The sequence below is a fragment of the Alosa alosa genome, chromosome 5 (genome assembly GCF_017589495.1).
Source record: "Alosa alosa isolate M-15738 ecotype Scorff River chromosome 5, AALO_Geno_1.1, whole genome shotgun sequence".
Taxonomy (NCBI): domain Eukaryota; kingdom Metazoa; phylum Chordata; class Actinopteri; order Clupeiformes; family Clupeidae; genus Alosa; species Alosa alosa.
In genome coordinates, this window is record NC_063193.1 from 5,045,347 (window position 1) to 5,059,080 (window position 13,734).

A 13,734-nucleotide genomic window follows, 5' to 3' on the forward strand; every position below is an offset into this window, starting at 1 on the left:
CGAATGTACTGCTGACACTGTTGGATGCAGCTGGTGGCGGTTGGAGAGAAAGTGAGGTGGATGCGATGGAGATTCACCTCCAGGGAGAGGAGAACAACACGCCCTGTTTCTTTCACTGGGGAAAATGTTATTTCATTTTAAAACTGAGCGGGTTAAATTTTGTGAATTTTTCGGAGCGTCAAAGTTGACGCTTGAGGGGATATTTCGCTTCTGGAAGCTTCTACCCGTGCGTGAGCTCTTTCAGAGGGGTTGCATCACCACTACTAGGAGGAGAGGACTCCGGTGGTGCACTACAAACAAAAAAGTCACGCCCCCCAAAACTTTGGAGGGAGGATGTGGATCAAAGACACATTAACTCAACAACCTATGTGTTCCCATCCTGAGGCGATGCCACCATCAGAAATGCACAACTCGACAAAAAAAAAGACAAAAAAAAAAACTTTCGGATCTCCTTTATAAACATAGAAGAGACCCAGTAGTCCGAATTGTCACTGTATGACTTCTTTCCCACTGCGGGACAACCCTCCTCCTTTCATATTTTCTGAAGCTGACATGCAGCGAGGGCACCCAGCCTCCCCACCCAGGCTACATCACGGTGGCAGTGTTCGCATTACAGCAGAGGCCATTCATCTCTTTGCTATCTCTAGTGAGGGTCTCTGCTTACAGTAATGGAAATCATTAAAAAGGTATTCACGAGGAGGTGGGAGGACCTCTTGTGTCATCATATTTCTTCTTCTCCGGTACACACTCTGAATATCTCTCCAGTGGAAGTGTGTGTGTGTATGTTTGTGTATGTGTGTGTGTGTGTGTGTGTGGTCTGTATGTGTAGTGTGCATATGTATGGTGTGGTGTGTGTGTAGTCTCTATGTGTGTGTGTGAGTGTGTGTGCATGAGCATGTATGTGTGTGTGTGCGTGTGTGTGTGTGTGTGTGTGTGTGTGTGTGTGCTGAAGTGAATAGGTGAGGGGACAAATGTGAGAGTGGTTTGGAAACCTCTTCAGAACCAGCCTGCAAATATTGATCTCCTCCTACTACCACTATGAGGACAATTTATCTACAGGCGATGATGAGGGGAAAGTCTTCAGAAGGAAAAAGAAAGAGAGGGAGTAAAGAGAGACAGAAAAGAGGGGGGTTTTCTTTCCTTTATCCCTTATTTTTTTTCCTTCCTGAGAAATTAGAAATGTTTTGGCAATACAATGAGATTTTTTGTCATAGCAATAAAGCTGTATTTAATTGAATTTAAACATAGAGACAGTGAGAGAGAGAGAGAAAGAAGGAGAGAGAGAGAGAGAGAGAGAGAAAGAGAGAGAGTGAGAACACAGGGAGGGAGGACATGAACGCTGGACCAATCCTGATGTCACCAGCCCGTGGCAAAGGCGTCTTCATAAGGGCTGGATGACTAAGGTAATAGCCTTAGACAACTGCCATGGCTCTCGCTAGTTATGGCTGCTGTGCGCAGACCACATAGCCCAGTGTGGGAGCCATTAGGCCACCCCATGCAGGACATCCAGAGGCGTTCTGAGGATGCCCACAGCTCCTGCAGATCCTTCTAAAACCATCAGTGGTTTTCTTGGTAGATGCTTGGCTCCACTGCAGGGGTCCTGCAGGCTTTGGTATGTTTTTGTATTATTTCATTTTTTGAATGGCTGTTTGCAGTTGCTGTATGGCGTGTTGACTGAGGGGAACTCAGGTTAAATCCTGCTGCTCTCTAAAACACATTGGATGTGTTTTGTGCTTTTGGGTTGAAATGTACACTTTACTTGAACCTCACACTGCTTTATGTACAGGTCCATTCTTTACAGACTAAAGGGCTGTTTACACCAGGAACGATAACTATAAAGATAACTATATCTATAACTATAAAAGCATCCCCACTGACCAACGATATGGAAAGTCTCTCCTCGTGTTGATGAATGTGATGGCTAAAATATGATGGATTCTGATTGGCTGTTAGCTTTTTATCGTTCTCAAAATTGCTCTGAAAGTGATTCCCGACGATATCATGCCATTATCGTAACAGTTATCATTCTTGTTGTGAACGGCTCTGAACTGCATATCAGTTGCTGTGCTTATGAACATCATGAATACTTAATAAACATTTATGATTGTAATATACTTTGTGGATACCAGGTTTATGGATGATAGATTTAAGTGAAGGGGTGCTCTTGAATTCTTTCTTTTCCACCCTGTCCACTCGACACCCTTGGAATTACCCCAAATAGACTCTGACTGGATCAGCTTCTGCTCTGATTTCCACACGGGGTCTGGGCCTGGAGCTGACCCGGGGTCAGCCATGCAGTCTGGGTTTCATGAATCACTGCCTCATGCTCTCCGTGCTAACACAAAAAGATTGTTCCGGAAGCCTTGACAAGCATGAACCCAAACTAACCACGCCTGCTGCAATCCTCTACACCTCTTCACCTTGACAGGTGCGAGGAGGAAGTGTTGCCGTGACAACCCAAGAGTGGAGTTCAATGCCTTCTGATTTTTTTTTCCTCGTACGATCAGGGCTGAGGGCAGTGTTAACCAGGGTCACAAGCCCACTGCTGAAGGTGCTGAATAGAACGGAACAGAATTTCTTTTCGGCCAATCTTATTTTTTCCACTTCCTTGTCTTTTTTCTCGGTCTCTCCTTTTTCAGTCTGTTGCTCCCTCCACTTCATTTTCTTCATTACTTAATCTCTCTTCTCTCCTCTGACCACTCTTACCTCATCAAGTCTTCCTGAAATCTCTTGCCAACTCCCTAAAGTCTCTCTCTCTTTCCTCTTAAAATCTTTCTCCCTCTTCCAAATCTCTCTCTCTCTCCCTCTCTCTCTTCCTAAAATCTCTCTTTCTCTGTTTCCTTCTCCTACTCCCACACAAGGCTTTTAAAAACAAAACATGCCTGAGACTGATTACTTTAGGTACTCAGAGTACTCCCTCCTGTTCCTGCCCTCCTCCTGAGTCTGGCTGGAGAGCCCAGTAGGCCATGCCAGTGAAAGACAAAACACACACTCTCTCACTCTCCCTGCTGATGAGCTCAGATTGATTGCCTCTTGTCCATGTGTGTGTGTGCTCGTTTCCTCCTGATGAATAATCAACTAAACGCATTATATTGCAAATACAAGACCGGGTTCTGAATCTGAATCAATTCCAATCAATTAATTTCCAACAAAGTCCAGAAATACAAGCTACAGTGAATTGTATTATGTGTATTTGTTTAATAATGCTGTTTCTACTGAAACATGCCGCGAGTTCAACAGTTATGACTGAGAGAAAGAAGAATAAGAATGGGTATCTAGGAGACAGTTTGACATGAAATGAGAATCTGGGGGGGAGAGTCCTTTGATATACACTCCCTCATACATCATCAGTCAGAGTTCTGAAACACTCTTTCTCATCCACTGAATGATTATGATCGGTGTGTGTGTGTGTGTGTGTGTGTGTGTGTGTGTGTGTGTTTGTGTGTGTGCGTGCGAGTGTGCGGAGGCTGTCTTCATAGAGGACTAACGTCAGGAGGTCTTGAGATGAGCTTGGGGCCTGAGGGGAATGTGACCATGACCGTATGTTTTCCAAAGGCCCTTTCTTTCCAAATGGTCCTGTTAGAGGTGATGATGTAGCCATGGAGAGCGACATCACTTCAACCACAGGCATCAAAATCAGTGGCCTTCACTGAAAAGAACCACATTATGAATACTCTGCTATACCAATCAACTTCAAGGGTACATACTTCATAAAGACATTTACAATGACTATAACAAGTGAGGGAACTCGATGTTCTGTACTTAATCAATGCCTCTCTTAAGTATACAGTATAATGCCTTTCTGTGACTTTAATTTCAATGCTCTTGAGTCTCTGCATGTGTTATCCATTCTCTGTGTAATGCATAGCTCAGTCTTTAACTAACTTCTCTAAACATCCCAAACTTCTTCAACAAACAAAAGTGCCATTTTACGTCCAATATGACATTTTGAACTGCACCTCCGGCCTCCAAACAAAACATCCTCATAAATCCGTTAGACATATTGAGCGTTAGATTAAACTCACACATCTGTTCGTAATCTTAGCTGGGAAGCTCAAAATGTTCTACAGATCCCTATTGTTGTTTAAGCCAAGGCAGCTGTAAAAGGTTTTAGATGTGTCCTGTGTATCTGAGGCAGATCACCCACAAAGTGTTTGTATTTGATGGGTATGTCAAATCGAACTAGTCTTTCTAGAATGTCTAGGTAAAAGGTATTGCAGTTGAAAATTAGCCTGCTGACTAACACTGGTAGATTTTTTAATGAATGTGTGTTGTCTTTATACATAAATAAATTAAATTAAGTTATTAAATGTTCTAACAAAAGAGAGAGAGAAAATTTAAATATATATTTATGAAGTGTGTGTCTCTAGGAAAGCATTAGGCCTACAGATCAGTATTCTTTCATTAGCTACCTGATTTATATCTGAATTTCTGCTTACATGTAACATCAGGAAGCAAAGCATTGAGAACACATCATCAAAGGGCTGATAGCTAGGACAATTTCTGTGCCTGAAGTTATCAGTAATTTTCGAAGCCTTTAGATACAATTATCCACTTCCAAATCTTAAACGCCATGTTTAAATTCTAGAACAGTGCCAGAGAACTGTAAGTCCTGACTATAATGCATCACCAGGTTTGCAATTGGCCCCACAAACAACACCACAATACAATAAAATGAGAGCAAATACATGACTGTTTGTGTATTACATAATTTCCTGTGAGTGGGAGTGTCTAGCCAGTGCTGGGTAGAGAACAGGGTTTGAGAATTGCAGGCTTTCAGAACCACACTGACTCGTATCCGGTGCTTTCAGCCAGCGGCAGTCTTGAGGAGTTGTTTTGTGGCTGTTTGACTGAAAACTAATATTGTTCCTAAACCAGGCCATGCCGTTGTGTTTTGTCGGTCCATTGTAGTAGAAATCGAGAGAGGCAATTACTTTGTGTCAAGGCTTCAGACCCACCGCTATTCTGCAAGCGGAGGCTGAGAGACGAGACTGTTGCAACATGTTGTGCTCAACACCGCTCTGTTCACAACACCACAAAGGCCAGCACCTTATCTAGGTTAAGCAACGTGTCCCTGACAGCCAACGAGCGACTCGACATCTGAGAGGATCCGGTGAACGCATGGCCTGAAAGTGGCCCAGATCTGAACCACGTCCGAGGACTGCTTACAACAGCAGATGCCCAAGAGGGATGGATTAGCAGCAAGATAATACATCTAAAAACTGAGCAAATCTCATCCCCGAAAAGGACTTATGAGGTGCAGATGTCGGCTTTTTTTTTATGCTCTCATTAAATCTTTTTTAGAACAAACACTTCTGTTCTGACTGGTCTGTGCAGAGGGCTTAAAAAATAGCCTGAAGACACAGAAGAACAAGTAACTCAGCAAGAAAGAGAGTGATAAGAGAGCCTTCGTTCCAACCAATACTAAACTAGGACATGAGACTGCATCCTCTGGCCATGCCACTACTGCAAAGAGAGCAATAATCCAAGATGCAGGTATTGCACAAATATTGCACAGTATACACAGGCTAACAAACATGTTATGTCGATTTTTCTAAACGCATGTCAAACCATCTGCCTGTATGCCAGGAAAGGTGATACTTTCCACTCAATATGTTCACTTATGTGGATTTGTGCATTTTAAAACCACAGCATTCAAGTGTAACTCATTGATTTGTGTGAGGCACTTATCTAGTTCCTACTTTTCTTACATTACCGATAGCAACCACTTCACTGGACTCAAACATCAGATGTTATTTTATAACAAGAGGACTCATAAGCGAAATTATTAATAAATAATAAACAAAACTCATCCATTAACATTGTGTGGTTTGATGTTAGAAATGCATGCTCCACTTGTCCAGGGCACAAGTTAAGGGCACTCTCAAATCAGATTTATGCACTAATCTTGCAGGTATCAAAGCTCTTACGAAACTATTCATCTCCCAGGCACAGGTTTATGAACACATGTGTAGTCTTTATGTATCCGTAATCTCTTTCCCCTCATCTTGCTGTCACAGTATCCATGATATACTTTGTCTAACTATGGTCAACAGAACAACAACTTGAAAATCAATAGGCCGTCCAATCGATCTATTGCCCTACATATCTGCTGGACTGAGCAAGATCAGTCTGCTTGCTGCTCTCCCTTTCTCACGGCTGATTTCCTTTGTGCTCTCTCCCTCCACCACCATGAGAAAAGAGATGCGCAGCTCTACCAGATGTACGGAGTTTGGACATAGTGTGTCTGGGCCATCTAAACAAGCCAAAGAGCATCAAAAGAAACGGGGAAACCTGGCTGCCAATTATTGTGTGTGTGTGTGTGTGTGTGTGTGTGTGTGTGTGTGTGTGTGTGTCACACACAGACAGGGGAGATGAGCAGGCTTCAGCTTGTTCAGAAGAGAGCAGGGCGGCTTTCAGCTCGGGAGGCGGGAGGCCGAAAGGTCAAACGCAGCCATTTTGAGCTGGACTACTAGGTTGTGGTTAAATTAGCAACAGAGGTCGAGTCAAACACCAGAGACACGGATGTGTCTCACCACAGCATGAAAAAAGGAGCAGACCAGAGACGAGACATCGAAAAAGAGAGCGAAAGGTAACTGATGTCTAACAGATGCTTTTATCCAAAGCAAGCTAATCAACATTTCACCACACCCACAAGGCACAGAAAAGCATTATGGGTAAAGGACAGACCTCCAACGTCCTCCATCAGCACAAGACGTCAGCTCACCTTCGCTCTGGCCCATGTGGATGCTCCAGTAGCTCTGCAGGCACTGCAGCTCCTTCTTCATGCCCCGCTTGCAGCGGCAGCTGTAGAGGGCGCTGTCATGCAGCACCTCCATGGCGGACTGGCACTCCTGCTTGTTGGCCAGCATGCTGGTGCGGTCGCGGCCCACCAGGCACTGGCGCATGACGCGGTAGCTGGAGCTGCACTGCGGGTTGGTGTTGCACATGTCGTTGGCCTTGAGGCAGTCCACCGGAGTGTCCCCATCCACGCCGAGGCCCTGGACGACGGGCACCGGCAGGCCAGAGGAGCTAGCAGAGGAAAACACTACTTTGTCTGAGAGGAGGAGGAGGAGGAAGAGGAGGAGGAAGAGGAGGAGGAGAGGAGAGAGGGAGAAGGCGAGGAGGAAGGGGAAAGGAGGAGGAGAGGAGAGAGGGAGAGGGGAAGAGGTCAGCAGAGGGGATAAGAGGACAGGAATGAAGACAGGAGAGGAAAGGAGAGATGATGATTAAAAAGAGGAGAGAAGATGCCAATAGAGCAGATGAGGTAGAGGATGAGAGAAGGAGTGAAGCAGAGAGAGAGAGAGAGAAGATGGAATATAGGAAGGACATGGCACGTGCAAGAGAGATTGATAAAGAAAAAAGAGGGGATGGAACAGACATAAGAGGAGTAGAGAGGTAAGGAGTAGGCAGTGAATAGAGAATGAACAAGTGCAAAGGAAAGGATGAAAGAGTAAAAATGGAAGAGAGAGAGGAGCAGAGGGGATGGGACAGGGATGAGACAAGATGAGCACAGAGGGGGTCGAGAGAACAGGGGAGAAGAGAGAATGGTGAGAAAGGTACAGTGAAGTAGAAGAGAGAGGGAAGAGGAGGGTGGTGGGATGGAGGTACAGAAAGACATGATGGGTGGAGGAAGAGACAGGACATGACAGTTGAGGTAATGGCAGGAATAAGTGAAATGTGAAGGGGGGAAAGTGGAGAGGTAAAGGCAGGCGAGATAAGAGAGGGGGAAGACAAGAGGACGGAGAAAGAGGAGAAAATTGAAATGTGTTACGTCAACTGTTTAGCATGCCATCATCAAGAAAAATAGTTCAGCCATAAAATGGGCATAACCAAACATGCAAAAACAAGACAGACCACTATTCAAATCACGATGGGTATGCCATACCATACCAACACTCCCAAAACAGCAAGATTAAATCTCTATTTCTTTACATATCTTATCCTATTTCTCTTGTGGAATGCTGGAAATGTATAAAATATAAGATGGAGTAAATCACAGAATTAAACGAGCCAGCGAGGATGGGTTCCTAATAGACTGCTACTGGCTTCATATGAAATAAACCCTAAGCTAAAGGAAATGGTCCACTGTATGTATTATTTGTGATCATCATCACACTGTGTTGGGCAGTCGTGGCCTACTGGTTAGGGCTTCGGGCTTCAAATGGCAAGGGTTGCTTGTTCGATCCCCGACCAGTAGGAATGGCTGAAGTGCCCTTGAGCAAGGCACCTAACCCCTCACCTCCCCCCGAGCACCGCTGCAGCAAGGCAGCTCACTGCTCCGGGTTAGTGTGTGCTTCACCTCACTGTGTGAACACTAAATCACGGATGGGATAAATGCAGAGACCAAATTCCCTGTATACGCAAGTATACTTATCCTAGAAACCTGATTTACATTTACACTTTACATTGCAGGATGTGCAGACATGTACAACAATGTCAAATATCACAGGCACTACGCAATATATGGACAGACAAACAGACAAACCAGCAAAACAACAACACTCTGAGCTCTCATTGAGCTAAAAACAGACATTCTCTCGTTTGTCGCTTAAACCAAATCCAGGAAGTCGAGCGGGTGTGTCTGTCTCATCAGTGACTAGAAATACAGCTATCTCACTGTTATTTGCCAGGTTTGTTCTCTCTCTCCGGCAGAGAAGAACAGCTCATTTGTGTAATCTGTTGGCTGAGAATCGCTTGCATGAGTAAGCCTGGCTTTTTAATGATGGCCCAGTGCATAGCTCACAGTCTCAGAGTGGCAGAGAACGGTGGCCCATGAGCCAAATGTCAGATAGGCTATGTCAAACTGGGGTATAGGAAGTGGCATAGATGAACTGAGCCATTGTAGTTGTGTTCTGTCTTAGAAAGTGACACACTCTCACCCCAAAATACGAAACTTTTGTGCCATGTCTTTCTCCCATTCATGGCCCAGACTGATAGAGCAAATAATCTATGTTAAAGACAGACATTGGTAGACTGCAGTCTAAGATTGTAGAAAAGAGATTTGTTTCCAATGCTACAAATCATTTCAGTGGGGGACTATATCAGGATTAATTAGGAAAGGGCCAAACTGATGTATGTGGCAGATGATGCAATGTCATTACGACGTGGTTTCTTCAAATGCGGAATTAAATGCCAGAAATGGCTGTCAATTTAGTCAGAAAAGGATTTACTTAAAGCTGTTGCAATTGAAGCATAATTTTGAAAACCCAATTATAAAGTGTTTAATCCGAATCCGAATCAGCTTTATTGACCAGGTTTGAGTAAACAAACAAGGAATTTGACTCCGGTTAATATGTGCTGTCAAAAGTACAACACGATTAATTATTAATTAAGATTGATTGAATGTCAGGTTCAAGACTAGACAACATGCCCCATACAAAATTATTTATTCTGAAAACTCCAAACAAGCGTTTTAAATTGTTTAGGAAGAACATAAGCAGCTCATCAGTAGCTAAGTAGGATTGTTGTCTAAATTCTAGACTGAACAAGACTAGACGTGTGGGGCTGGTCACCAGTGACACCTACAGGTACGAGTGGACTCGTGGCTAAAGCGGGCTCGAGTAAACAGCATGAACCCGTGCGAGACCAAACTCATGACCCTTACACCAACTCTGAATTGAAAAAACTGCTAGCCACACTATCCAAACGTGCATATTATCTTGTTCATTGTCGTACACTTTCTTTCGTGGCTTTATTAGCTCACTGTGTATGGGTACAATACAAAAAAAACACTAAATTGCAAAACACTGAGTCGAACTCAGAACTGGTGAATTGATATAGGCTGCTGTGTTGTATGCAAAGCAGTCAGAGAGAGAGAGAGAGGGTGCAAATGTATTTTGTGTTTATTTTGTGGGGCTATGCCATTGACCGAGATAATGCAGTAAGGTCTATGTCTTGAGACTTTCGAAGTCTTACCTCTGCCGGTGCGCAGTGCCTGTGACCTTGAAGGTTTTCACCTTCGCTCAGTTCCTGAGAACAACTATCTGACTGCCCTGACATCATTCCAGATCATTAACTTTAACCAATCACACTGTGTTTGAAGGAATCGTATTTAAAGACACCAACATAAAAAACAACAAAATCAACCAGAGACCTTCAAAAGGCAAGAGATTTGTGATTTTGTTGAGGAAATGCAGATGAACATTGTTGGGCATCTCTACGTGTATCTGTGAATATACAGAATTGCTAGAGGCACTGCGCTCAATCCATTCTCTTGCATAATTTGATGTCCACACATATAATGTGACTTTGAGCACTGGCATGTACAGTCAATCAACTCGTTGTCCTACACAGAAATATAACAAAAGGCAATCACTTAGAAACTGTTTAAAATAACCATCAGACCAAACTAAACAGAAAGCTTTGTGAACACGTCTATGTTAGTAGCAAACATGTGTATTTCATGTCACCTTTATAAACAGATATATTAAAATAAAGAATGAAATACATCCACATATGATTTAAAAATAGAACCCGTTTTAGCTTCCATTTGGAAACTACATTCCATTACATTTAATTCGATGTATCGGTGAAAAGGAGAAGGGAATGGGAAACTTTACTTACCAAACAACAGCAGTAAACCGTACATATAGAAATACATCCTGGTAAATCTAACAAGGTATCCTTAAGGAGCTGAAAATAATGCTGCTCCAATGCAATTTCTTCCGTCCAAACAAATTTCTTTCTTTCCCTTGTTGCTCGTTAGCCCTCCAAGGTGGTCTCGACGCATTGAATTGTAAAATATCCAAGCATAACTCCAAACCTTGCCAAACGCCAAACATAAATCATCCACTGTCTTAAAAGGTAATCAAAACTTTCTAAATTCCAAAATGAGATACAGGAATTCAACCCAAAAGTTGAAACGTTGCTGTAACGTTATTCTGGATGCCGTGCTGACAGACTCATCTTTCCAAATGCGGTTGCCGTATCAACAGAACGCAAGCGAAGACGCAGCGTTCACATGTGCCGCTCAGTGATCCGGGGCTGCGTCGCGGTCCAAGGTGATATTCCACCACATCCAACGACTTCCGTTAAATTCCCCCGCAGATATTCCAACGACGGTCAACTTTGCACGGGTAGGAGAGTGGTGCGTTTTAGCCAGTGATCACTGAGGGCGTGCACGATTTAGCGGAACAGTTTCCTGTATGGGGTGCGCCTGTGAGAGGTTGAAACGCTGCAAGCGGGCATCCCATTCAATGATTTGGCAGCGGATGAGTTAATTGAAAAGGGTTAATAAACAAATAAGAACTGCGTTACCCGACTAAATTTCCAATGGAGATCTTCTAACTGGTGACCGTTAAACTGATTAAAAAGCGAGTCTGTTTATGGAGTGCAGATAGCTGTTGGTGGGTTGCGCTTGGGAAGGAGTATACTTTTAAGCTATCTTGGCATTACACACCACATGCGAGATTTAAGTGGAGGGTGTGCGTAGGGGATGGTACTGTGCAAAATGGTCTATGTTGTATAGTTTACAAATACATAGCCTACTTACCGAATTTACAAGATGTTTTAACGCAGAAGTGGACAGAATGTAGTCTATTCATGGGAAGCGTATAGAACATTTGAAACTTCCACAACATCTGGCTTTCTATTTCTATTTCAAAATAAACTAATTCATATAGACACGCTGTGCATTAAATGAAAGTGTGTAACACCGTTGTGGTCATGCACATTAACCATGAATTGTCCTTTACAAGCACATTCAAAAGCTTGTCCTGCTTTTAAATGGCAGGCAAATTATTCGTGGGTGTTAGTTACATTATGTTTAACATCCGTGATTGAGATGCAATGAGACACTTGCGACCCTCGCCACGTCTGCACTGGACCACAGCAGAAAGTACGGCAATATTGATGTGGTTTATATGCGTCTCCATACGCCGATAGAAGACACACGTCCCTCAGCCATTTGTCATCGGCGGTTTGACGAAGGGGAGCCCGCAGGCAATGGCCACTACTCACCAGGCTTGAGCGGGTTCTCTGACTTTTTAGTGTCAGCGGCGAAATTAGTCATATTGTGCGCCGTGACGCGGGGCTAAGTACACCAGGTTGTGGTCTTGTTCGGGAGCAAGTTGGACAAGAGAAAAAGCTAGAGATTTTTCCAGAGGTATAGTGAATGCAGTATAATTTGCGTTTGATAGGAAAGAAAACGGATCCTTGAGTTTACTGAATTCAGAACATATATGTATGGTATGTACTGTAAGCTACGTCCATAGTTCATTGGCTATCAGTGGTGTCAGTCACGTGGTTCTTTACCATCTGTGGAAAAAATAAGAACATGTTTTGTAGGCATATTTAGCAGATCTTGTCGTTTCAGTTAGCTTGTGGCCTTGTAGTAGAGGGTATCCCTATACTCGCTAAAGTTCTGTTCAGGAGGTTCAGTAAAAACATAACAATAAGGATGAAACTGATGCAAGCATTTTCCAGCAACAAACTTTTTTTCTGTGCAGGATAGTGAACATGAATGTGCACGCTTTTGAGGGCACCCCCCTACCCCCTTTCACTGCAGTCCTCATGGCCACATAAGGTGCTTTGGGCATATGCATTATGGAGAAAGACTGTATTGGCTAGATAATGTTACACATTACAGCATGCAGGAGCAGTGGCAGGCGCCCGTTGGAAGCATCAGTCATACCTAGAGTGGCTCTCATGTCAGAATGCGCTGGGGTCTGCCAGCGTGCACCCAGCAGTGGGGCGTCTGAGCGGCTGCCTGTCTGAATGCCAGGCTCCACATAAATCTATGAGCCAGCACCCCCACTGTGAGACAATGGGGCTGGAAGACAGAGAGGGATCTGAGATGGGGGCGTTAGAAAGACCACGTGGCGTTGTAGGGTGTGGAGAGCATGTTAAAAACCTGACAGACTTTATTGTTCATGGGAAGGGAGACAGGAAGAGAGAGAGAGAGAGACAGACAGAGGGAGAGAGAATGAAAAAGGGAGTAAGAGAGGAAGAGTTTAATTAACCAAGAGTGCATTCTTCCCAGAGAGACAACTGTTCTTTGCTTGACCATGGCAGACGAGATGGATGTCAACACCCCCGGCCCACTCCACCACCACCACCACCACACCCACCGCCTCCCAATTTAATCTCAGTGTTTCTCAAGTGTGACAGTGGTGTAGTACCGCAAAGCTTCCATGGAGGCCTGCAACAACTTTTCACTCAGCCTCTGCAGCTCCCTCTCTCTCTCTCTCTCTCTCTCTCTCTCTCTCTCTCTCTCTCGATCTGCACACCACACATATGTGCCTGCTGTCTGTCTGAGTCTGACCTTGGCTGGAGTACGGGGGTGGTAGGGTGGAGGGCAGACTGGGGGAGAGGAGAGGTAGGAGTGGGTTGGGGAGGAGGAAGGGGGGTTTGGATTTTGGAGGTGGATTTTTTTTTGTTGCCCCGTCTGCATGGTATGGCAGCAGGAGAGTTTAGCCAGTGTGGTGCCTTGCAGCATCTGCTGGATTTAAAAAACGCACCCGGGCCAAATTTAGACTTGTGGGGCAGGGGGCCGCTACCACGGCGGCTTATTATACGTCCAAAAATAGCATCCAGATCAGATCCTTGAGCACCAGATCTTCCAGGGAATGAGCGCAAAGTATGATGGTGCTGAAACGCAGGCCTCGGGAAACAGAGTCACATTAGTTAAATTGTAGCACGTTTTACGATGGGGGTGTATGTATACTTATGTGTGTGTGTGTGTGTGCGTGCGTGCGTGCGTGCGTGCGTGTGTGTGTGTGTGTGTGTGCAGTG

At 44.3% G+C, this 13,734-nt stretch overlaps 1 protein-coding gene across 1 annotated transcript in view; it reads right to left on the minus strand.

Moving 5' to 3' along the window:
• The window catches only part of gfra2a (GDNF family receptor alpha 2a), a 93,458-nt gene extending 82,101 nt beyond the window's left edge, over nucleotides 1-11,357 (minus strand). Inside the window, exons 1-2 of the mRNA XM_048244248.1 lie at nucleotides 10,567-11,357; nucleotides 6,728-7,057 (exon numbers count right to left, since the gene is read on the minus strand). Coding sequence (XP_048100205.1) covers nucleotides 6,728-7,057; nucleotides 10,567-10,603 — 367 coding nt within the window. The 5' untranslated portion in view covers nucleotides 10,604-11,357. The remainder of the gene's footprint in view (nucleotides 1-6,727; nucleotides 7,058-10,566) is intronic.
• Between the last annotated feature and the right edge of the window lie 2,377 nt (nucleotides 11,358-13,734).